Genomic DNA, 27,774 nt, shown 5'->3' on the forward strand with positions numbered 1-27,774 from the left:
CGTATATTTTATAGGTTTGATAACACAAATACCCGCGTAAAAAGGAAGTAAAATATAGAAACCTAAACCTTAATCAAGTATATCAAACTCAACATTGGGAAAAAGGAAAATGTGGGTAAAGCATAATGCCACTATTTTGGAGCTTCCAATTTAATTACCAACTAAATAATATATAAATAATAAAAAAATAAGAAAAAACCCAAGTTATGCGGCCATTATTTTTGCTCTTTTCAGTGATGATATTGAACGAAACTATTTGATGCGTGTTACGATCACGTGACCCGTAATGTCGCGTGTATGCCACGTGTTCTATTTATGAATAAGACCATAGACATATGCTACATAAAATACAACCTTAATATAAAGGAATATAGGAACTACATTGCAATGATATGTTATTTTTTCGACAAAACAAACCTTACTGAATTTTACACACCTTTTGAAACAAAGGTAGTTGACGTGCTCAATTATTTTATCTAATCAAAAAGGCAAACAGGTGCCTTACTGCTAACACTTAAAGAAGTATTATTATAATACTGTTCACGACCTGTTGCAGAGCTATGCTCGCTATCTGTAGGACATCAAGGTATTTCAACTAGGTCCTAGGTCTCGCTACCGTCGCTGGAGAGCGGGGCATAGCCACATTCGAATTCAGAGTGCGACGTTGGTTTGGCATTGGCCACTTGTTATGTACTTCTCTTTAGGCACCTAAAGGCGTAACGTCTTTGCCAGAAGCGATCGCTATGTAGAAATAAGGCCACCAAATTAACCTTCTATTTATCCCATATTATTTTGACTTTCTATATTTAAGCAGTCAGCAGTGTTTTTTTTTCTTGTATTTGAAACTTAATCATTGTTTTTATTTATCTTTGTTTAATTAACTCTTATTCTCTTTTTTTTATTGGCATTTACTATGTTCTTCTATTGTTTTATTGGTACTATACATTTATTGTTGGAGGTGGGCGTTAATTGTTGCGACACAGTTTATACTACTGCAAAAGTTATCGTGGCACCATGTTTATTGTGTCAATTCTGTACCCTTACCAATATTTGAGAATTTATAATTTCTGAATTTTCGCTAGTCTAGTCGGCTGTGGCCTTTGCTGGTTACCACCCTACCGACAACCGTGCCGCTAAGCGATTTTGTGTTCGCGAAGAAACCGATTAGGCGTATGACTACCATACTCCCTAACATGTTAGCCCGCTACCATCTTAGACTGCATCATTACCACCAGGTGAGATTGCAGTCGTGGGCTAACTTGTAGAGGAATAAAATAAAAACTTTTTCTTGCTGTGTTACTCAATCAATATACCTATATTTATGGAAATATTCCTTTCTCTTTCCAGGTCCATGGCAGTCGTGATTATCTATCTCTTTCGCACGTGAGCTGGTCGCTTGGGAGCGCAGGCCTCGATGATCGGGTGCGTGCGGTGCAGCTGACAGGAGCTGAACGAGATGTCCAACAAGAAGCACTCGCCGCAACCAAGTATTTGAAAAATCATATTCATCATTATTGTTATATTATTTTACACATTTTAAAATATATTATTATTATTCAATTTTTTTTTATAGATATATCCATTAGAAATTGTCATATTGAGGAAAGAATGGTTTAGCAATTTTTTAGGTCTAGAATATTTATGAGAAATATCTAATAACACATCTGCTCTTAGTCAAGGACTGACCGCAGGATAAAAAAAGAAAAATAAATAAAATGAAGAAAATCTTCGGTACGAGATATAAAAAACTCGAGTACAGGCATTGTAAGAGTTATAAAATGCCTTATCCTAAAGTATTTATAACTAGTACTGAAGATTTTCTTCATTTTATAACATCTGCATGCCCTGTGCATACCCTCTAGGCACGCCACTGGTGAGAGGAGACCTCAAATTTGCAAAATTAAGTATTTAAACCATGTTATTTTATTTGTACAATTCTCACGCTCGCTTTGTACCACGTTCATGAATTATTTAACATAATCCGCGTCGTTGAGAGCTTAAAACATAAATATTACTGTAATTAATCCGACAACCAAAATCTGTTAATTCGAAAAGTTAATTAGAAACCTTTCCGAGTATTATTTTATACACGCACTCAGCAACTCACAAAAGCAAAGTCAAATATGGCTTTATTCAAATATGCCCAAAAAAGGCAGTTTTGTTGCGAAGGTATGCAATACAATTGTACAAAATGTGTACGTGGTAGTGAGAAGACGGTGATAAATACATACATAAACCTAAAATTATTTTGAGGTTTTTTTATGCTACGAAGGTTCTTAAAGCGCCTCGTTGTTCTTAACAAGTGCATATTGGTGGACTTCACACCTTTAAGAATTATGGGGAACTCTCAGGAATTCAGGTTTCCTCGCGATGTGTTTCTTATTGGCAAAGGAAGTGATATTCAATTGCTCGAAACGCACATAACTTGGAAAGTTAGAGGTATGTGCCAATGATTAAACTAGTTCCCTTCGAAATAGAAGCCGAAGCTTTAGCCACTAGGCTAACGTATATATTTAGATAACGTCAAAGAATTTGTAGGAAGTTGGACATACAGTACCGTGGAATCTGGGAGTCCTTCCAAAAAATCATTGTCCAACTGACTTAATTTCTGCCGCTTCATCATCAGCCTTTTAATGTTCCACTGTTGGTAACTCTCTTTCTTAGGAAAGAGGTACATTTACCTCTTGTGGAGGTGTGACCCACCTGTGTGTGTGTGTTGTATGTTATAGTATATCTACTTTTAAGTTAGTATTAGTTAAATGTTATAATAATTGTTAAAACCCACCAATCTGTATTGAAGCAGCGCGGTGGGGTGAAATATCTCCATTATTATTCCTTCCCATTAGAGCGAAGGTATGTGCCCGGCAATGTATATTTTATATAGGCTGAGTAACGCTAGTGAACTTGTATACCAAACGATCCCGATTAAAAGTGCTTGATTTTCATTTTAGCACTAAAACAAGAGAGGGTTGTCGATAATTTTTAATCAATTAGCCACTATTAACGGCACAAGTCCCACTAATAGGTAATTTAATTATTTCATGTCACGGGAAATTGCACATTATAAGCTATACAGCGGTCCACACACGGAGCTGCCCAATCGTCGCTTGCTAATCCGTGGCAAGACCAATGGCACGGGTTCGGACGACAATTATGAAGCAATGGATCGCTGCGATCAGCGTAAAATCAATTGTTGTGACCTACTTACATTACGATTTCATTTTCATCACGAGATAGTATGCAATCTGATTCGATTCCACAAGCAAATACAAACGCGTAGGTCTGGCAAGAGTTTCTTGCTATACCGTTTACATATCAACGATAATATGAAAGTAACTAGTGCAAGCGAGATACACAATTCGCATACCTAACATTTGAGACCACCGCCACTAACACTAAGAGGGGCATTCTCCTTGTACCTACTAGCTCTCAGTATGCCACGTCGCAATGCAAACGAAGCGTAGCGATTGTTCGCAGCGACCGATTGCACTTTAGCGATCGTTTTAAAACGTACGAACGTCTTTGAACCGCTGCAATCTGTTATGTGTGCAATTGATCGCTGCATCGGTGTGTCTGTGAATGGGGACCCTTAGACTCTTAGGGTAAACTTTACTCACATATTCTATTTTTGTGTCGTGTAGTAAAGGTTATGTAGGTATATCTTGCTGTTATTTTTTCAAATAACGAAATGCTTGTTAATACGTATGTATTTTTATTGCCACATGTTTTCCTAATCATTTTAGTTAAACGGGCTGAATTTTGTTTCTTTTTTCTTACCTTTTAAAACATCGTTAGTAAATAGGTCAATAAAAATATCTAAGGAAGGCACGGAAATGTTATAATGATTGCACATTGAAAGTTACAATGAATATTAGTGAGAAAAATCACCTGGATGAAAGATACAGGCTAAATCGATGGAATTTGGAATTTGAGTAAGTCTAAACAATATCGATGCTTACAGTTCTATCCGCGGGGCCTATTTATGTTCATCCAAAAATAAAAAAAGGAGAATAATAAAAATATGAAAAAATAAAATAAAAATGAAACATAAAATGTAATTTATTTCCTTTTTCAATTCGCCCAGCGAAGCGGGCTGGAAACGGCTAGTTTGTATATAAACTTATACTAGTGAAAATAATAATTTCCTTAACTTTTATCGCATCTTCGGAAGTTTAAAACACTGCTATCGAGAGACGTACCCTATAAACTTTTTTATTAGAAAACTAACGGAAATAAACTCCCAAGTCGTGGGTGATATCTTATTTTTCACGTACACTTTTTGAAGAACGACGGACATCTTTCTACAGTTTTACTAACCGAAGTCAGTTATCGTAGTTCTTGCGCTACGATTTTGGTTCGGTTCGTCATAAAACAAACCAATCTTCCTAAAAGTCAAAAGCGAACAGAAGAAAGACAACTAAACCAGTATCAATGAAATGCTTTCCGAGTTTTTTGAGGACTTTGCTAATCATTTATATTCAACGCACTATAATACTGGTATCTACGTGTCTATTTACTTAATATTTGAAAGAGAAAAGTTGTTTTATTGGTAATCCATAAACGTTGAAACTACAGAAGGGATTTTAATCATTCTTACACCGTTAGAAACCTATTTTTTTCAGAAGTAATATAAGCTAATATATCAGTTATATTAACACTTCAGCCTTAAATACCTAACGGTATTCGTAAAGCAGGTCAGAAGAAATAAATGCTACCTGATTGGTTTATTCTCGTGCGCTGACTAAATTAACCATCCTAGGTAAATACTATGTCGTACAAAAATATACACAGCCACATGCATATATATTAAATAATTAAAAAATAATTCATTACAGGCCAAAAAAATTATGCTTTATTTGATGTTCAATCGTTATTTTTAGGAATGGGATATTATTTATTTAAATAAAGAATCAATTAGGTAATTCCTAATTTTGTTCTCAATCTTTTGAAGATAAAGGCAAAGCAAAAGTATAGGTACACTGTGTATTTTACAGAATATTATTTGGTCCCATAGTTTATATCCTATAGGACCTTATGAAAAGTTACGGGACTTACGTTTCATCATATCAACCGATGGACGTCCACTGCTGGATATAGGTCTTTTGTAGGGAGTTCCAAATTCTACGGTTTTGTGCTGCTTGAACCCAGCGGCTACTTGCGACGCGCCTAATGTCGTCCGTCCACCTCATCGGGGGTCGACCAACGCTGCGTTTACCAGTACGGGGCTGCCATTCAAGCACCTTGGGACTCCAACGTCCATCCCTGCTCCGAACTATGTGCCCCGCCCATTGCCACTTCAGCTTCGCGACTCGTTGAGCTATGTCGGTAACTCTGGTTCTTCTATGGATCTCCACATTTCTAAATTTATCACGAGAGATACTCCGAGAATAGCTCTCTCCATCGCCCGCTGAGTGACTCTCAGCCTTCTTATGAGGACCATAATTAGCATCCAGTTTTCGGACCCATAGGTCATCACTGGCACGCACTCTTCGAAGACTTTGGTCTTCAGGGACTGAGGGGTTTTTGACTTACGTTTATGAGTAAGGTAAAAATATGGTCCTTTGGAAATACGGGCAGAACCACGGGGAACAGCAAGTCAGTAATAATTGTACTAACCTACTTGTAAATGTTCGTGACACTACAGTTATAAATAAAAAAAAGTAGTTAGTACAAAATTAGTGTTAAGTGACACGCAAACTTTCATGCGGAAATTAATTAAAAATATACAAAGGAAATTACATTAAATACTGTGAAGTTGGTGTAATATGCCGTGTGGTGAGAACAGAATACATCCCACTTCTTCCCCCGGGTGTCGTACGAGGCGACTAAGGGAATGCAACAGAGAACGGCCAGCGGCGCTCTCTGTGCTACTACCATCTACCTCATTTTGATGGACCCCCATATTGACAGCCGATTGGCGCAGTGGGCAGCGACCCTGCTTTCTGAGCCCAAGGCCGTGGGTTCGATTCCTACTACTGGAAAGTACTTGTGTGATGAGCATGAATGTTTTTCAGTGTCCGGGTGTTTATATGTATTTTATAAGTATTTATGTGTATTATTCATAAAAAAATATTCATCAGTCATCTTAACAGCCATAACACAAGCTACGCTTACTTTAGGGCTAGATGGCGATGTGTGTATTGTCGTAGTATATTTATTTATTATGCGCCTAGCGTGTTATGGGCAAATCCTCCCGACATGCGAGGCCTTTAGTCCAGCAGTGGACTGATATAGGCCATTGATCAGTGGCGTGCATTGAGGGTATGCACAGGGTATGCAGATGTATATATAAAATGAGTTATATTAATCGAGTACGAGTTATAAAAACTTAAGGGTAGGCTTTAAATTACAGGTAAGAAGAATAAACGACTGACTCTTGCAGCGGAGTAAATGAATTTAATTCAAATTTTGGTATTTAAACTCTTGATCATAAATAATATAGAATTAGGCACTTTACACACTATCTAGTAAGATACATAGTTAGCATAACATACATACATATACGATTAAGCTGATAGTTGTGACACTATCAGCTTAATCGTGCTGCTGTCATTGGCATTGACATAGCGGATGAAGTGAGATGTGCGTAGCGTTTTCACTGTTTTTGGACACAATGCATGCAATGCTGGCTTAATGAGGGTTCTGTATACAAAACTAAACAAGACTATTATAGCTGGAGTAAAGTAAAATTTAGTATTTTCTCTTATTGAGCTGCAGTGAACTGTGACAGAGTTACTTTTATTGCATTGTACTATTGCGTTAGGTACAGGGAAATAGTAAAACATGACCAGTGAATTCCAGAAAATTTTAGCAGAAAAAATACTACACCAATGTATTTTTAGAATTCCCCTTACCGTTGCACACGACATTTGAATAGAGTCGGAAAACAGCTACCTCTTTTTATACCTACAGCTTACAGCTTTTCTAGTTTCTAAACGGAAATCTAAATGATGAAAATATTTAATGAGTTGTATTGTTTCGGCCTTATTTTATATATTGACGGCCGATTGTCGCAGCGATCCTGCTTTCTGAGTTTAAGGCTGTGGGTTTGATTCCCACAACTTAAAAATGTTTATTTGATGAACATCAATGTTTTTTAGAGTCTGGGTATTTATGTATATTATTCATAAAAATAGAAGCGGTGATAGCGCATTGGGTTCACTTTCCGAGTTCGAATCCCAGCACGCACCTCTAACTTTTCTTAGTTATGTGCGCTTTAAGTAATTAAAATATCACTTGATTCGACGGTGAAGGAAAACATCCAAAATTCAAAATTCATTTATTTCAAGCAGGCCTAATTAATAAGCACTTATGAAACGTCAAGTCAGTCTGTTGCGACTCTACCACCGGTTCCGAAGGCAGATTCCACTGAGAAGAGCCGGCGAGAAACTCAGCAGATTGCTCTTTTCCAACATCTTTTTAAAGTTTAACAATCTTTAGAATTTTTCTGTTTTGTGAGAGATGAGAGCGGAGTGGCCTGCTTCCAAGCAGCCTTGTCGTTAAGGAATTCATCAATCGTCTAGTAACCACGATTTGTTAAATGTGTTTTAATATATTGTTTAAAATTAGGTAAAGGTAGATCTAATATTACCTTCGGTATCATGTTATAAAAGCATATACCCATCCCCACAAAGGATTTCTGTACTTTTCTCAGACGATATGCAGATATAACTAATTTATGTCTGTTTCTATCGTATTCTATCTTGAGGAAACCTGCATGCCTGAGAGATCTACACAATGTTCTTAAAGGTGTGTGGAGTCCACCGATCCGCACTGGGCTAGCGTGGTGGATTACGGCCTTAACCCTTTCTCATTGTGGGAGGAGACCCGTTCTCTGTAGTGAGCCGGTAATGGGTTGATCTGATGATGACGCTGATTCATCAAAATATTCATATGTCATCTTAGTACCTACCCTTAACATTTATAGTTATGCTTACTTTGGGTCTAGATAGCCATGTGTGTATAGTCGTAATTATATTTATTTTTGTATTTATTTATTTACTAGATGTGCCCTGCGGTTTCGCCTGCATCAATTACGGGTCGCAGCGTACTGCTGAATAGACTAAACCTACTTCAATAAATGCAATACGAAGCTTAAAGTTTTTTCAATCGTAGTGATAGTGCCAAGGGTACACAAACCTATGATATTAAGTACCGATAGATTTCAACATATTTAAACAAACGACTGAGGTGTGGGGGAATAATATACTTGTCTTCTTCTTCTTTTACTTGCGGCTCAGGTTCGCCTGGTCCCTGGTGTCACGTCGACCGGCTACGATCTATTGTGACGCCGCTGTCTAGATCTCCCAGCAAGCATTGGTCGCCTTCAGGAAAAGCAGCAAAAATATACTTGCCTTATATGAAACCTTCAATCACATAAACATTGCCAAACGCAAAGGACCGGCCGTTTTTCCGTAATCCCGTTTTGCCTTATTTAAAACATCTACTTTGAATTCTTTATAAGAAATATAATCTTTTATAAGTTTTACTTTTTGTAAGCAGAGCCTGTTCGGATTAAAAATCGCACACAGCTTTTTATTACTTCACTAGAAGAATATTGCACTCGTGCACGCCGCATTGTCAGTGCTAAAAAAGACAAGTGTTGAGTAGTGAACTTGCTTTCGCTTTTACTAGGCCAACCTCAAGGTACTCGTATAACTTTGGCAGAAACCGTAGTTGCTTATACTGAAATAATGAAGCCCCATAGCTTGAAAATAGTATCACGATATTTTTATATGTACTTCTTCTTCTATTATTTAGATTAAATGTACTTCTTTTTTCAAGTTAACCCTTGAATGCAATCTCACCTGGTGGTAAGTAATGATGCCAATGTCTAAGATAGTAGCGGGCTAACATTTTAGGTTCTTTCAGTTTCTACGCTAAATCGCTTCGTCTTTAGGGTGGTAACTAGCAAAGGCCAAAGCCTCAAACCAGACAGATCAGAGCAAATTCAGAAATTATAAATTAAGAAAATGGTGATAAATCAGCTGTACCAAAATCCCTTAACTAAACCAAAAATATAAGGTTTTAATTGAGTCATATGGATATATTTTTTACAATGCTCACTGTAAAAAAGGACTACTTTTAGAACTGTCAATTCAGTTTCGTTCAAATAATAAATAGTTAAAATGATTATAAAACCAACAGTTTATCAAAATATAGTACCGGTAGAGTATAAAATATGAAATAATAACTTTGCACTGACTTCACGTAATTAGCTTTGTTTTCCCATGTATTTTCCCACAAGTTTTGACTGTGTTTTTAAATTGAAGCTTAAAATAGTTTATCAAATGAAATTAGATGTGAAGCAGTACAAAGTTAACAAACTGAGACATTTTGATATGTTTTTGTGTCTTGGTCCGTGAATTCACTGTTTAAGCAACATAATTAGCTTTTAACGCACTGTTGAAGCGTTAGAAGGGTAATATGGTAATAAATAAACAAAGTAAACATAAAAATACGCGGTGACAACCTTCTGTTGTGTTTACGTTTCGCTGCGGTCACAGATTACAATACACATCACACTCGTACTTGTGTTGTCAAGTGATTGAAAGAATTCTTAAACGACTTGACATTAATTTTACATTTAAGATAACTTTTATATCATAACTAAATTCTACACCTTCTTGAAATGTAAATAATTTTTCCATTTTGAGTATTACCCATGTGATACTTTTGAGAAGTTGTGTAGTACTGAAGCTTGACTTTCTGTAACTCCTGAGTAAATCAAATCGCACTTGATAATATTTTCTCCATACCTGTTGGTGCCGTATGGTAACGGCAGATCACAATTCAATTGTCACCACCCCTCCTCTTCGCACGGGGCTATTGGCTAAAGGAATATGCCCAGCGTGGTGATTAATGGGCAAACCCTACCGGTGAGAGAGGCCTTTAGGCTAACAGTGGACTGTTATAAGCTATAATTGAACATTTTAAATACTGAAATCAAAAAAAGAAGTGTCATCTATTCTGAATATTGATTGAAAAGTGAGCACAAGTCTTTCTCAGAGCGAAGCATTAAAATTCATGAATTAAATAGACGTTGCATAATATAGAAGCGCATTTAGTTTTTCTATTCAAAACACCTCTTAGTATTAAAGTTTTACGTAGGCAACTCATCGCAATCAGATTCACAATTAAGTATCTACATATAAATTATATTAAAGATATAAGCAAAGGACAAGAACTTTCTTTAGAGAGTTGGAATATAAACAAATTAGAGTGTACAGCAACGAAATTTGGCCTAATGGGGCTTAGCTTTTTTACCATATTTTTGCTTTGTTTTGTTCCCAAACAATACGGGGTTCCCTAGATATTAAATATCTATTAAAGAAACCATCCATGTAAGTAAACAAATTGTGACATTTAAAAGACATATTCATTCTGTTCTAATCTAATTGTAACTGTTTAATCGGCATGTGTCAAGTTGTCAACTGTCATCAGTCAACCACAAGTGACAAAATATGCATTTTGTTAATTGTGCTAAAAGGTCACAACTCAATCACAAGATTAAGCGTCATACGTATGCAACAATCTGAATCAGTTAAAAATCGCTCAAAAACCGTGCACCGTTGAATTCCAACAAGCGTACGCAATTGAATGAATAACATTTGTGGCAATCTGACATTTGTTAAAACATCACGCCACATACTGTGTACGTTTCGTTTGATGGACATGAATAAAAGGACTTTTCTTTGTAAAAGTTACTACCTATGTATTAGTGTTTCAAACGCTGTTGTGTAAAAATGACAATTGTGCCGTTAGTTTTACGTTATTAAAAGTACCCTTAAAGGTATAAATTCTCTGTTTGCATAATTTTCGCAAGATCGGTTAATTTAAGAAGCCGTGCATAAGTAACATAGGCTATATTTTGAATTTTTGGTATAAAAATTTGTTCATAGAGGCTCCCAGCCGTGTGCTATACGTGCCGGAGTATCGCAGGGTAGCTTCTTTTCACCGTGTCTTTACGCAGCGTGTATAATGGGAATTCCTAGCAAAACATCTGCGCGAGTAGGCGAAAGACGTGATATAATCTCGTCTTGAGCATACTAAGAAGTAAGAAGGCAATCTCATGTCTCAAGGCCAATATTGGCCAGTTTGATCAATTTGGAGATGAGCACCACAACGCAAGGTAATAGTTTTCTGCTATACAAAACACCGCAACATAGCTCATTCAAGCTTTGCTAAGCTAATTTTTCAGCAAAATGGTAATAGCCAAATAAACGCATCAAGACTCACCATCGCAATCTACACATAATCTACAAAGACTATATATATGTAATTATACGAATAGAATTGCGCTTTCAAGTCACTCATTGCCTTATTCCGTTAGTTGAGGTAGCCTGGAAGAGATCACTTTTAGTGAGAAGGCAAAAAGAGAAGGTTTGCAAATAATTATATTTAAGTAAGGGTTTCCTATGTTATGTAATAAACTTGTTGTGTAAGACTTGTTTGTATCCAAAAATTCAGCTTGATTGTGTTTTTGTATGCAAAGCTCAAAAAGCAGTAAAATTAACATGAATAATTTTGCTTAATGTTGGACAACTATAAAGATGAGTTTTTATAATTTTTATTTCGAAATTTCTACGCAAACGGGATTTTTTATCAAATTGAGCCTTACCGTAACGTTACGTGTCACGTTTTTCTGTTACACACTAAAGTCCTTCTCTCTAGTTAAAATCATTGACAGACTCAAAAGTCAAAACCCTCTAATTAACTGTGGGCTCCTTTGAATTCCTCCAGCATCCACAAGCGTTAAAGCCCGCAAAAAATCTGTTCTAAAATTAATAACGTAAGTTTTGCATTCAAGCAACATACAATAGCAAAATGTTGTCCTTGCTCACATTATAAATGGGAAAGTATTTTTGTTGGGTTGACCTCTTTCACACAGCGACCGAGCAAAGTACTGATGAGATTTTTATAACAACTTCATAAAAAATCTGATATGTTATATTTTACTTTAAAGACATTGAATTAAGAAAACACAAATTCATTATTGTATGCAGTGCGTTGTGTCCAAAACAGTGAAGACGCCCGCCCCGTGCATGTCTTATTTTACACCCGCGGAATGTTGCTAGCTCAAAATGTTTTTCCTATAAAACATTAGAGGTAAAATAATAACTATCAACTGCAAAATAATACGAAGTGACTAACCGTTTGTTCGAGACACCATTCTAAAGTGGAGGGGTTTTTGATGCTTCAATATTAGTCGTGTATACAGTTCCTGTATGTTCTTAATTCTGTGTTTATAGGCTTTTATATTGAAAGCTTTCTAAACCAACATTCTGTTATAATATCTTCATGCTTAAATGACTCAACAGATTTTATAGGTATCTCTCAGATATGCGTTTTTACAACATTTTGCCATTTTGCGTAAGCGGGATCTGAAAGTTTACGATATACAAAGCTTTAGAATAATAAATAAGACAATTTTTATGCCGATAAACTACTAATTTCTAAAACACGAAAGTAATCGGTTGTCTCATTCACGTACTCACTTACGCATTTATTAAATTAATCAAGAAGTTGGGATCTAAAGCAAAATTGTACACGCGGTTAAAGCTGCCAGCAAAGCAATTTTATGACAAACTGAATCATATATTTTGAGACAAAAATGGAATTGTTTTCCGACATAAGTTTCGCATAAGATTATCCGTTAGCGGATATTATGCAAATGTAACAATATATCTTTTCTTAAAAGGAAAAAGTAGTTTTGTAACGTAATACTTTCTCAGCATGATGCCTGATACTAAAACAACCGAGTTTCTAACATTTTTGTCCTATATGCATTATACTAACAATTAAATTGAAGTTAGCCTGGTAACGATTTAGAACCCCGCACGAACCTCTAACTTTTCCAAGTTACGTTTTGATCAATTAAATATCAATTGCTTTAACGGTGAAGGAAAACATCTTTATAATGTAAAAAGGCGGGTAAAGTCCACAAATCCGCCCTTGACTACGGCCTAAACCCTTGTCATTCTGAGAGGAGATCGGAGCCCTATAGTGGGACAGTAATGGTTTGATAATGTTGATTTAAGTTGAACACTTTTTTTTTCTCTTTGAACGCCTATAGAACAACCAGTTGGGTTTCAAAGACCTTTTTTTCATTTGATAGCCTAACTCTTGAGAAAATGTATAGGCTATTTGGCATCATATTAGGAGTGGAGAAGAAAAAAAGGGTCTAATTTAAAAGCAAAGGCGCGCGCGCGGCCAAGTAGCGGATGGAAGTTTGTAATAGAAAAACTTTACTTATTATAAGTTGTGCAAAAAGTTATGGTAGCATTGATCACATGGTTTCACTCCGGTACCGGAGCTGTTTTGGATGTGGAGCATGTGTTGACTAGACGCTCCAATCCTCAAGAGATGTTTCTAATATTGCTAAGAAAGCGTTTTCATCTTTGCCAAATTAACAGCTCCAGACAGGCATAAAATATTGCAATCAACGAATATCCTCTGAAATTACCCAAAATTCAAATAAATATCACTTTTCATTTCATCGAGTGGAAATTAGCTAACTTTACGAATATTGGAAACATGAAGTTCAATTAACTTATTCAAATGAATTCGGTCCATTTATTTGTTTAGAGCTCGACCAACCCTTGTATTGGTTTTTGAAATTAAACTATTATTCCTTTTGATGTTTACAAGTTGCTATTTAAATTAGTCGGCATGAAACAAAATTTGGAAAGTTGTAGGTTTAAATAGCGTTGATTTTGTGCTACTGTGCTGTAATAAATAAAATAAATATACTACGACAATACACACACCGCCATCTAGTCCCAAAGTAAGCGTAGCTTGTGTAATGGGTACTAAGATAACTGATGAATATTTTTATGAATAATATACATAAATACTAATAATATACATATAAACACCCAGACACTGAACAACATTCATGTTCTTCACACAAACATTTTCCAGTTGTGGGAATTGAACCCACGGCCTTGGACTCAGAAAGCAGGGTCGCTGCCCACTGCGCCAATCGGCCGCTGTGTATGTAGAGTAGTTTTTACAGATCTAAGAATATTCCCAGAAGATATATTAATCAAGATAGATAGAAGATATGTTAAATTTCAGATTTTTTGATTCATCGGTGATGGTGATCACCTCATCCAATTGACGTCCACTGCTGGATATACAGCCTTCTGTAAAGGCCTTCTGTGGGGGGCTCCTAAATCCATTTTCCTGGGCCGCTTCATACGCCTCCCATCGATTCGCTTAATGTAATCTGTTCTCTTCGTGGGAGTCGACCAACGCTGCGTTAACCCGTGCGTGGTAACCATAGCATTTTAGGACCGAGCTATGTTCCCTGCCCATTGGCACTTCGGCTTCGTAACTAGTTGAGCTATATATTTTAGTCGTAGTTCTTCTTAGGGTACCCCATTTCTGAATTCAAATTAAACCGAAAAAATATACACCTTACCCAAAATGAAGAATAAGCAAAATAATTCGTTGGAAAAGCCAGAAGCGTTAAAAAGCATCTCTTTGAAACGTTTTTGTACGACAAATTGCCGCTCATTTGCAGGTGTTAGACGGTGTTCAGAATAAACCAAATATTTGTAGGAAGATCAGTTAGATTAAATAGTTACGTTTAAATGCAATTTAAGAGTTGATTGAGCGCTTAACTTTGATTTCAACTGAGTGGTGTGTGTTCTAAAATTTAAGAGCGCCAATCTTGAGGCTATTCGGAAAAGTTTCTTACACCCTTCATTTCCTAGTTTGTTAAGTAGTTAGCTTATATTTGGTCTGGTGGGAGGCTCCGGCCGTAGTTACCATCCTACCGACAATGACGTGCCACAAAGCCGCAAAGTACGAGCTTTGAAAAACTGAAGGAAAGGCATGGTAATAGTTATAAAAAGCCTACCCTACCTACACTAAGCCAGCATTATTTATAATTCGTACTGGAGATTTCCTTTATTTTATATCATCTACATACCCTGTGCATACCATCTATGCACGCCACTGGCGTTCCGGTACGATGTCGCGTAGAAAGCAAAGTCAAAGTCAAAAATATCTTTATTCAAGTAGGCCAATAGGTGGCACTTTTGATGCGTACATAGAATTACACGGTAGAAGCCCACAACAAACTTAGCCGGGTGTATTTTTTTTTGTTATCACCATCTCACAATGTCATTTTAAATTATTAGAAGAGGTTTGGTTAGAGCAATAATTTACACCCAAGCTTTTTTATCGATTACGTAGTCCTTTATACTATAATAGGACTTTTCTATAAGCTTACGTTTAATACAAACTTTGAACTTTTTAAGAAACATCTCCGAGCTATAAGGGGAATAGGTTTAATATAACTGCCATACCTAACCTGCCTTATTATCTAACCTAATCTAACCTAATAGTTTTGCCCGTTACCATCTTGGACAGAATCTTCACTTAGCACCGGGTGAAATTGCAGTCAAGTGCTAACTTGTAGTGGAATAAAATCCTTTCAAATTTTTGGAGGAGGTCCATTTCCTGGAGTGGGCCGGTAATTTGTTGTTACGATGATGAAAATTTCTTGCATATCGTTAACTTCTTTCGAAGTCACGCCTATTTCTATCAATTATATGTGTTGCTTACAGAGCGGTCAGAAGCTCTCAGCGGGCGGCTGTCAAAATCAGCATCAGAGTTATCCTGCTCATCACCCATTCAGGCAGCACCGCCACGAGCGAGGTCCGCCCATCACCACGCACCGCTCTCCGTTGTACATCGAACGCAGCATTTTTTTAATAACTTGAAGGTAAGGAAATAAATTAGAACTTTATTTAACACCAAGAAATAAACTACAATACAAATCAACAAATCCCTCGACAATTGTAAAACTTGCGGCCTTATCGCTAAAAAGATATCTCTGCCAGGCCGTTAAATTTTGTACGTAATAAAAAAACAACACTTATACCAGTGAAATAATAAATACAAAGTTACTTATCGTATACAAATTTAAAAAGTAAATACACAAAAGTGCATACAGAATCAATGGATAGAAGAAGGCTTTACACAAAAATAGTAAACAATTTGTAAATAAAATTTTCATAATGCATTTCGTACAATCACCATCATTATCAACTCATTTCCGGCCCACTGCGGGGCGTGGGACTCTGCTCAGAATGAGAAAGGTTAATGCCGTAGTCCTCCAGATTGGTACGACTTCAGGTCCATTGGCAGTTTTCCTCACGATGTTTTCCTTCATCGTTAAGTTGGAGGAAAGGAACTTCATATGAAATGGAGTTAATCAAACTCGTTGCCCTGTAAACCAAAAACCTATGTCCAGCAGTGGATGTCGATTGGTTGACATGACGATGATGACGATGATAACGATGATGAATACGCTATAATATTAAAAACTATGTGTTTTTTTTCTTGACTTTAAATAATAAAAAAATATTAGTACTGTAATATAGAATAAAAAATTGGAGCCATGGAAGACGAGAATGGTGAGCGTATTTTTTCCAGCGCATTTTTCTTAAACTTCTCAATATTTGAACTCACAGAATTAAGAACATACAGATCTGGATGTGAATATAACGAATGTGTGTGTGAATGTCAATCATAATCTCTAACCACTGAACCTTTGATGGTCACAGAATCGGTATACGCAACGTTTGTGAGCTTCCAATAAGATGATGGCGATGTCGATTGTCGTAATATATATTTATATACACATAAACGCACACATCACCATCTAACCCCAAAGTAAGCGTAGCTTGCTTGTGTTATGGGTATCTATTAAGATGACTGATGAACATTTTTATGAATAATATACATAAAAACTTAGAATATACATATAAACATCGACACACTGAAAAACATTCCAGCTGTGGGAATCGAACCCACGGCCTTGGGCTCAGAAAGCAGGGTCGCTGCAAACTGCGCCAATCGGCCGTCGAAATGGACACAAAACTAAGTCAAAGTCAAAGTCAAAGTCAAAGTCAAAAATATCTTTATTCAAGTAGGCCCATAGGTGGCACTTACACACGCTAGTGAGATGATGGCGATAACCATATTCGGAAACTTAAAACTAGAGCTACGAGGGTTCCAAACGCGTCCTGGTCTAAGAAGAAGCCCACAACAAACTTAGCTGGGTGTTTTTTTTATTTTATTATCACCATTGCACATTGTAATTTAAAATTATTAGAAGAGCAACCTGGTTAGAGCAAAAATTTTACACCCAAGCTTTTTTATCGTTTACGTAGTCCTTTATACTATAATAGGACTTTTCTATAAGCTTACGTTGAATACAAACTTTGAACTTTTGAAGAGACATCTCCAAGATGTCAATTGGTAGTTTATTGTAGAATTGTATGCAATTTCCTTTAAACGAATTATGAATTTTATGTAACCTAGTATATTGCACTGTAAGTTTATTCTTACTTCTAATGTTTAAATTATTGCAGTCACATTTTTTCTTAAATTTAGAAATGTTTTTATGAACGTACATTAATTTTTCAAATATGTACTGACTATACACCGTCATTATTTTAAAATCTTTAAATTTATCTCTCAATGACTCTCTCGGACCCATTTTGTAGATAGAACGAACAGCCCTCTTCTGCAGCACGAAAATAGTGCTAATATCAGCAGCATTACCCCAAAGTAAAATTCCATATGACATAATGCTGTGAAAGTAACTAAAATATACCAGTCTAGCAGTTTCTACGTCGGTCATATGGCGTATCTTCTTTACCGCATAGGCAGCAGAACTAAGAACATTCAGTAACCGTGTTTACGACTAATATTGAAGGATCAAAAACCAGTGAGTATTTTCTCGAACAAACGGTTAGTCACTTCATAGAATTTAGCAGTTGAAAGTTATTATTTTGCCTTAGAGGTAAAGGAGGTTATCTTGTTCTAAACGTTTACCATAAAATGGGAAACTGAGAATAGTTTGTGAGCTAGCAACATTTCACTGTTTTTGGACAACATGCACTCAATTACTTCATACATGCGAAAAGCACTGCCTACCCTAAAATTGATTTATAAGCTTGTATAGGAGGAGGATTTGGCCATTATATACAATTTTCCTGCTGAAGGCATAACCCGGTAAGAAACCCAGTGCACGCCATTGCATGCACTGCATACAATAATGGCTGAATGAGGATTATGAATGTTGTAGATTCTGTGTCTGACCTATATGAGAACAAAATATAGTTAAGGTCCGCATACGCATTTAGTTTAAAACATTATTCCTTTTGTAACACTGCTCAAAAAAGGAAATAGGTGTCTCACTCAAGCTCATCCGAAAAGCATACAACATCCTACGTGTTTCAGCTGAGACCCGTATGACGTCACAGCTAAAAATAACTACATAGCTACTAGAAGATACCATAGACAAGTTATCTAACTTTTCTCATTCCAAATTTTTTTGAGCTGGGGACTTTTTTGTTGACTGTTGTTTGCTGAGAAGATATGAGTTCATAATGAAACCTTTTTTAAATTTCACCAGAAGATGGGAAAATTTTCTCTGTATCGCGCAACGTGCATTTCGGAGGCTTTTGCGCAGGCGGGTTTATTTTGACGGCCGATGGGCGCAGTGGGCAGCGAACCAGCTTTCTAAGTCGAAGGCCGTGGGTTCGATTCCCATAGTGGGAAAATGTTTGTGTGATAAACACGGTTGCTTTTTTAGTGTCTGGGTGTTTATCTGTATATTATAAGCATTTATGTGTATAATTCGTAAAAAAAAATGTCATCAGTCATTTTAGTATCCACAACACAAGCTTCTTTGGGGCTGATGGCGACGTGTATTGTCGTAGTATATTTATTTATTTTTATTTTATAACGTTCTTAGCTCTAAGGAGAAGATGTTCTGGATGCAAATGCGCCACTACCTAGACCTTAGAACACATAATCAGCCTTTTATATTCAGAGATCATAAAAGCTGACGATGGTGCTTACAGATTTAGATTATCCCCTTTATAATGAAATATCCCAGCGGGTGGGAGATAAAAATTATATCCCCCGATTATATCCTCTGACAAGGGATATAATTAACGTGCCCACCTGCTAAATCACTGGAACATGGAATAGGAGAAGTTTACCACCTTTTATAATTACACATATATTATTTGGATATTATTTCCACTTGTGCGCCAGCGCTCTGATAGTTGATAAAGCTGTGGGAGAAGATAAATTTATATCCTTTCCCCGGGGATATAATTGTCTCCTGCCCATGCTAAACGTGCTGGTTGTTATAAATACAAAGTTTTTTTAACGAGTTGGCCCTTGACTGCATTTTAAACTGGTGGTAAGTGATGATACAGTCTAAGATGGTAGCGGGCTAACCTGTTGGCAGTCTAAGATGGTAGACATACCCCTAATCGGTTTATACGCCCAATCGCACCGGAACACTGAATCGCTTAGCGGCCCGTCTTTGTCGGTAGGGTGGTAACTAGCCACGGCCAAAGCGTCCCACCGGACTAGACCAGAAAACATTCAGAAATTATTCCCATATTGCCCCTGCCTGAAATGTGTAAAAGGGTTTAAAAGCGAAAGCATTATAACAGCTCTGTACGTTATGTGATGATCGTCAAAGCGGATCAAGGTGCATTAAAGAAGCTATTTTTAGATGTCGTATGAGGATAATCTTCTTTCCATTAAGGCAAACAGATTAAAACTTTCTGCTCACTAGGCGAAACCATGCAATACTGTAATTCAACGTTTGGTCATTTCCTTTACTAAGAAACAAGGTAATCCGTAAGAAAATGCTTCTCACCATTAAATTCACTCTATGCCTTGTTTAATGTGTGCAATACATAAGTAAAACAAAAAAAAGTTTCTATAATTAAAGGACTATTTTAATATGGAATTATTATAGAATTAAGTCAAAGTCAAAGTCAAATATTTCTTAATGCAAATAGGCACATATATGGCACTTTTGATGCGTACATTGCATGTAAAATATAACATGGCAGTGAGTTGATGGCGATAACTAAATTCGTCAACTTAAAACTAAAGATACGAGGGTTCCAAACGCGCCCTGCTCTAAGAAGAAGCCCACAACAAACTTTATATATATAAGATAAGAAAAATAACAACTGGCTAGTTGTTATTTTTCTTATCACCATCTCACATCGCTTAAAACTATTACAGAAGCCACCTGGTTAGAGCAATAATTAACACCCAAGCATTTTTATCGTTGACGTAGTCTTATAGTATTATAATAGGACTTTTCTTTAAGCTTACGTTTAATACAAACTTTAAACTTCTTCAAAGACATCTCCAACTCCAAGTATATAGATTGAAAAGAATAGAATAGAAACAACTTTATTGCAACAAAACACAGAAGGCAAAACACAAAGAAAACACTAATACTACTTAGTGCTAGGCTGCAAAGGCGGCCTTATCACAAATAGTGATCTTTTAAAGGCGACCCGTTTGCAAAGCCAACATAATGGTGGAATGTGGATGCTGAATAAAAAAACAAAGCATATTATGTAAAGTTAGATTTATAATATACTTGCGTACCTACCCAGCCCGCTTCGCCGGGCTAGATTTTGCTTTATTTAATTTAAACAATAAACTTACATCATTAAATTTTTAATTTAAGTCTCATAATATATTAAATCATTTATTTCTCTCCGTATTCATTCTCTTATATTCTCTTCTCGAGCTGGTGAAGATCATTATCTACACCCATGTTACACCCAACAATAGAATATCACCATAAAAGCTGTATTTGACAGTTCAAAAATAGTCGTCAACAAACTTTACAGGATTACTCGCCAGGTCAATCCGGAGATTCGCTGAAAGTTTCATTGAAATCGGTCCAGCCGTTTCGGAGCCTATACGGAACATACCCACACACTTTCTCTTTTATATATAGATAAATAGATTATTTTAAGTGCCTCCAAGCGATTGTTGAGAAGAGGAAGTAAGATATATAATACCAAGCTGGTTCTCATAAACTGGATTTTCAGCGTTAGAAGATAATTAGAAATTAAATTAAATAATTAGATAAACTCTTGACTTTTTATTCGATCCTGGTATTTTATAATACGTTTTTTCCAGAGTCGCTGGCAACGCAGTAGAAGTAGAGAGAGATGTCCAGCGGGCACAGTCCTCTCCCTCGCTCCGGGTCATGACAGCAGTGGTACAGACTACGCTGCTGATCAGAGTTCCGAGCACAGCACACCTGCCAACTCACCCCGGCGAGGGAAGAAAGGTATGTCCTTGTATGCAGTAAGGTTGTGCTCATAATAAAACCACATTAACGTAACCAGAACTTATTTAAAACTAGCTATGCTCTCATAGGAAACTGCAAATAAACTTTATGTTACTGAAATAGCATTAAAGATCCCTTAACCGAGGAACCAACTTTTCTTAAATAAGCCGGAAATCTAAAGACATTTGTGCCTATTTTCACTAAACGTAGGCATCGCCTTAATCAAATACCTAATGATTTACGCGATGTCTACCTATAAAAAAACTTTTCACCAACTTTTAGACGATAACTTTTCGTTAACGGTTGGCCCTTACTTTAGGCTCCACTCAACAGTGGCGTGCACTTCATACATGCATAAAAGATCTGCCTACCCTAAAATTTGAAATATAGCTCGTATAGGAGGAGGATATATTCCATTTTACGCAATATTCCTGCTGTAGGCATACCCTGATGAGAAACCCAGTGCACGCCGCCACTCAATCCACTACAGGCAATCATTTATTTAGGCATATCCTTGTTAGTCGTTAGTGAAAACGGGCAATAGCCTAAAATCGACCTTAGCTTAGGTGCTTCCAGGTTAGACTAAGAACTGGACGGCAGCCAAATTTTACCTATTCTTTACGCAATGATCAGGCTTTTTACGTGTATTAGAAAATCTCCAAAGACAAAAATTTTGAGTTCCCTCTTTGTTTTAATAAACATGCGATATAATTAGAACAAAAATTAGGCTTTGAACTTGTTCTTACAAACTGCTTTTTCGGTGTAAGGAGAGAAGTTTGAGAACTTTATTATTATAAATAAACTCTTGTTAACTTTAATAACAAAGTAAGACAAAGAAAATCATCTAGTAGGAAAATTTAGACGGATTCACAGTTTCAAAACTAAATTTGATGGTTGGAACAAGAACTTATTTATAACCCGCGCGACTTCGTCCGCGAATGAGTCGACTTCAAAAAGTAGTCGTATGTTGTCGCGGACTGTTTTATGGAACTTTAAAGAAACAACAATTCCGACATAATTACTACATATTTCCGTCGTTTGGCGTAACGTTTACCTTTCACGATCGCACACATCACAATCTCTTAAAAAGGATATTTTTTGCAGTTTTTGCAACATTTCTCATTAATGATACACATGAACATTTCCATTGGCCGTAGCGTGATGTTATATAGTACGTAATAGCCATAATTGTTACTACCAACATTTCCTGAGATGAGCGCGTTCAACCAAACAAAATTTAAAAGCTTTATAATATTTCAACTATGCCTATCCAAAAAACCACGTCAATCTAAAACTCGGCTGGGAGAATTCTGAAAGAGAAATGCGGAGTGTAGTGATGCTATCCTGTAGAAGCTGTTTTTTACTTTTCCGGGATAAAAAGAAGCCTATGAACTATTCCAGACTATTTTGTAGGTATCTCTGCCAAATTTCAGCCAAATCAGTTCATTCGTTGTGGCGTTAAAGCGTAACAAACATCCATCCATCTATCCATCCATACATACATCCATCCATCCATACATCTATCCTCATAAACTTTTGCATTTATAATATTAGTAGGATGGTACGCATGCATTCTATCGTTGTCCCATATGCCTTGCGACTTGCTGCTACCTGTGAAGAATTATGTCCTTGATCTGTGACAATTTTCAGCAGATCCTCAGGTTTCATCCCATTTCGGGGAGGAAACTTGTTTGTCGGGATAAAATGTATCCTATATGTTGAACCGGGATATCAGCTACCACTATACCAAATTTTATTAAAATCCGTTCAGTCTGTCTAGACTGACAAAAATTAAATATAAATCTGTTTAATTTTTGACATCAGACCTTTCGGTTGGCCATGCTTTTATGCATTGATTCGAACTTCTTTGTACGCCAAAATTCTTTGTAAGAGCAAATTATTGAGAAGTGCCGGATGCTGTTATGTATACATGAGTGATGTTTATGAGTAGGCTTTTGACGTTGCTGGCCACGATCGCCTACGGATTGCTGAGCCAGCGAAGTAAATAGGTAATCATGCTATCCAAGATAAAAAATGGCAGGAATTATAGTTTCTACAACCATAGTTATTGAGCCGTCTTTACAAATTGCAAGAACTGAATAAAGAAAGCTATAACACAAAACGCCATTTTCCATTGTTAACCGGCGAGGAGGCAAACGATTCAGTTTTTGACTTGCAATTCATTACGCAACGCGCATTGTTGATTTTGCTTTGTAGTAAAGGGGAGGGGGGAGGGGTGAGGGTTCAAGAGGTCACCATTCATATTACCGAGGATGGTAAACTAATAATGATATGTGAGGCTACCGCCATCTAGTAGAGGTTCGGTAGAACTGTGTGTACTAAGTAGATGGCGCTAGTGGTTTCTGATTCACTCACGCCATCTAGAGAACCAATGTTTAATTATTTCCATTTGAGCTTATCTCGCCTATTTTATGTCAGGTTCAGCGAAAAGGTGCTTTTCACAGTATTCATGTGTATGAAAGGCCATCTTGTTAGTATTCTGCAAACTAGCTTTAAAACATTTAACGCAATTACTTTGTTTAATACAGGAGCTTTGCAGCGTTTTGTGTCGAGTTTTTCAGAAGCTTGTTTCACGACGTGGTTAAACGAGGGGTATTCATATGTTCCACAGAGTAAGGGTACGATATCTGGCGGAGAAATCTGGAATCATCGAGAATTATTTTATCAGTTCAAAGAAAAGCTTTTAAAAGATCTCTTAAAACTTTCTGGCTCCATCTTCATACCTTGATCACTACTGCCATCTAACTCCTTACAAACACTCTGTAATCTGACAAGCAGAAACTCGCTTGGAACTATTCTAATACTTACTTTGAATTCGTTGACAATAGCGATGCTTCTGTCATAGATCTACCCATAAAAACACAATATGGTATAGTTAGTCGTTTTGACCCAATTCCATAACTGAATTTGGGTCGAAAGTTACTTGCTAGATTTCGCCCAAACTAGTATATCTATTAGGGTCGAACAACACAATAAAGAGAAAGAAGTTTCTTATTCTAATGTTATCTGCACAGAATTAGGAACATATAGAAACGGTGTACACGACTAATATTGAAGCATCAAAAACCACTCCACTTTAGAGTTGTTTCTCGAACAAATGGCTAGTCATTCCATACTATTTAGCAGTTGAAAGTTATTATTTTACCTCTAACGTTCTAAACGTTTACCATAAAATGGAAAAATGAGTAAAAGTTTGTGAGCTGAAACATAACGCGGGTGTAACGTTAGACGTGCGCGGGCTCTTTTCACTGTTTTGGACACAATGCACGGCATACAATATTGGCTGAATGAGGATTCTATATGTTCTAAACTCTGTGGTTATCTGTATAAATAAAAAAGGGGGATTGGGCTTTTGGCATATAGATATAACGCAGGCCTCCGCTAAGATAGGCTTTTTAAAAATTCATACTCTAAGGTGGCAAAGTAGGGGTGTAATTTTGTTTGAAAATGGAACAGAACGTGAGCGAAGTAAAAGCTAGTTTTATTAAAACTCAAAATGTAATGTAACAAGGTGTGTAATAGCAACATTACGTTTATGGGATTTTGAATCTATTTTTGGTTCTAATTGACTGACGCCATTTTACTCGTAGCACTGTACGTTGTGAAACTATTAAGTGTCCAATGAACTAAAATTTTAATTACTTAAAAACAATTTATATATTAGTTCCAGGGACACTTGTATGTCACATGTGTGCTTCATATGTGGACCAAGTTTATTTTGTCTGAATAATCTATACTTATCATAAAACTGTAACTGGAAGATTTCTGTACATTCAATATATTGTGAAAATTTTAACCGGGCGATGCTTTATAATCGATACTGAGTCCAAAACAGATTATTATTTAATTTGTATCTATCTGTCTGTCTGTCTGTCTGTCTATCTGTCTGTCTGTCAGTCTGACTCTCCGGGCATCACATGAAAACTACTGAATGGATTTAAATAAAATTGGGCATACTGGTAGCTGGTATTTCGGATGAACATATTGAATACTTTTTATCCCGATAAACGATAAGTTTCCTTAGGAAAATGGGATGAAAATTTTTATCAATTTTACTTCATAGCTCCGTTAAATTAGAACCGATTTTATTAATTCTTTTTTTATTTGAAAGTGTATACTATCAAGCATGTATTCTTTAATTCTGATGGGGATCTGATAAATATTGTCGGAGATAAAGGACATAACTCTTCACAAATAATAGCAAGTCGAAAGGTGTAGGACAACGATCGAATGCATGCGTACCATTATCCTTATATTATAAATGCGAAAGAAATAAAATAATATAAACATTAAGTTTGATTTTATACGTGCAAATTCATTTTTAAATTATTCAAATTGAACCTATCGCTTAGAAGTTGCGACGGGTATAGAATAACACGTACGGCGACGACGGGCCGCGAATAACATAGTTTGGAAATAAAACTGGACCTGGTAGGTAGCGCTGTTATTAGTTTCTAGGATTTTTTAAGATATTAAAACGATTTGGTGCAGACGAAGTTGCGCGGGTCAGCTAGTTGTTAATAATAGAGATCATTGTTGTATTTGTATCTAGTAACTCAATAATAGGGGGTTGATAAAATAACCTACAAGAAAGCCAAGGCGTTGGTTCCCCGTGGCTTTATTATCTACATACATAATTGTCTGCGGGTAGGCTCTTAGGCGTTACGGTACGATGTCGTGTAACAACTAACGTGTACATTATTCAACTAGTCGAACCCTTTCATTTTAAACCAATGTTAATAGAGTTGTGAAAAAAAATGTAATCCACCATTTTGTGGTGACGGCCATCTTGAATTTGATATTTTTCGTAGTGTTTAGTATTCGACTAGTGAAGCCCTTTCATTTCATACCTATATTAAGAGAGAAGTGAAAAAAGATGTATCCGCCAATTTGAAACGATTTTCAACTAACCTGACCTTTCTAACTCACCTTACAAACATCGGTTCGGGAAATACGATGCAGGCAAAGAAACTTATTTTTTTGCGTTTTTGCGTTGATGATTCCTTTTTTTATTATATCCCACAAACATTATAACTTCTTTGCTAGACTCCTAACTTAGGTCTTTTACCCTATAACCCTCTAAAGAATTTGGCTATTAGCTAATTAATTTGATAAAAAGATTTGCAATCCGATTAATTATAACATATATTATCGTGATATAACACAAAAAAACAAAGAAACAATACTAAAACTTTAACATGGTGCTGATTTTATGTGAACCTCCGCCAATAACCTAGCTTCTAACTTCTATTCAACTATGAATTTCCTACCTATCAAATTACTGTAAAAGCCTTATCTGATTAGGAAGGGGTGGTTTCATTTTATTTAACTTTTTACTAAGCCATTCCATGAATGAGTTGTAGAAAATAGTAATTTCACAAAAGCTCATAAGCTTTATTTAACACGCAAACCACACCTTTGCGGCAAAAACATTTGTTAGAGTGACAAGTGTGTCGTACTCCTTGGCGTTGGTCTTACAAGTGGTAGGACGCAGGTTCGATCTCCGGCAAGGCAATTAGAGAATTGATAATTTCATTCTGGTCAGGTGTTGATAGTACTTATTAGTTTCGGAACGGCAAGCGGTATCGTACCGAAACGCTAAATCGCATGGTGCAATTTCTAGAGCCGAATCCTTAAACCACACCATACAAGAGAAGATTCAGAAATTGTCAATTGCCAAATCGTCCATGTCGTGGATAGAAATCGTTTTATCATTTCTTAATTCATTTCTTTTTCTTTTCTCTAATTTTGTAATTTAAAATGTATTATTATAGGCTTTGCCTAAAATAAAGAGATTATTATTATTGCATGCTGAATCAACACCGTTACAACAGTTCTGTATCGAAGTCGGATCATTAAGTCAACTTAAAATAAATATCTCCGGAGACGAAGAAAGGAAATTCCCAATAGGAAATAGTACACAAACTACATTTAACGTGTTATAAACCACGTTCCAAGAAATTATATTTCATTGCAATGAAATAACTATTTATTTAATACTCACGCACAATAATCATAAATATAAAAGATCGAATCGAATTTTCGCATTGAATTCAGGACGTCTTGGTATGATTTCTGACGGTCACTGTATTCCCTATAAAAAATACTCGTAAGATTTTTACATGTACTCAGGTAGGTACTAACTTCAATAAAAATTATGCCAATTATGAGCTATTAAGTCTATGATCATATCAATGGCATTGGCAGTACGGGCGGAGCGTACTAACCCACTTTACACGTAGCGCGTAGTACGGATCGCACGACGTTCGCGAAAACAGACCTTCGATCGGGCCTCAACTCTGCCATTACAGTTTTTTTATCAGTCGATCTATGACATCATAGTCTAACGAAAAAGCATCAAAATAAAAATCTTTTATCAACATTAAAATATTTTATTTACATGTCTTGCATAACTAAATGTATGCTCATGGAATTAGTTGTGCAAAAGTTGCGGTAACCGAGCAATAAATAAATACACCTTGAATCGAAAACAAAACAAGCTTGTTTTGTTATGGATACCAAAGGATATTTAATTAATTGTAAAATTACTTAATATTTTATAATTTTCATTTGTACAGTCGTATTAAATCTTTATAATT

At 36.3% G+C, this 27,774-nt stretch overlaps 1 protein-coding gene across 1 annotated transcript in view; it reads left to right on the forward strand.

The window, feature by feature from the left end:
• Window positions 1-1,432: 1,432 nt before the first annotated feature.
• LOC120624174 (multiple C2 and transmembrane domain-containing protein) overlaps window positions 1,433-27,774 on the forward strand; it is a 123,750-nt gene continuing 97,408 nt past the window's right edge. The window contains exons 1-3 of the mRNA XM_039890589.1: window positions 1,433-1,487; window positions 15,579-15,736; window positions 21,001-21,154. Of these exons, the coding sequence (XP_039746523.1) occupies window positions 1,457-1,487; window positions 15,579-15,736; window positions 21,001-21,154 (343 nt within the window). The 5' untranslated portion in view covers window positions 1,433-1,456. The remainder of the gene's footprint in view (window positions 1,488-15,578; window positions 15,737-21,000; window positions 21,155-27,774) is intronic.

This window comes from Pararge aegeria, chromosome 1 (assembly GCF_905163445.1).
Source record: "Pararge aegeria chromosome 1, ilParAegt1.1, whole genome shotgun sequence".
Lineage (NCBI taxonomy): Eukaryota > Metazoa > Arthropoda > Insecta > Lepidoptera > Nymphalidae > Pararge > Pararge aegeria.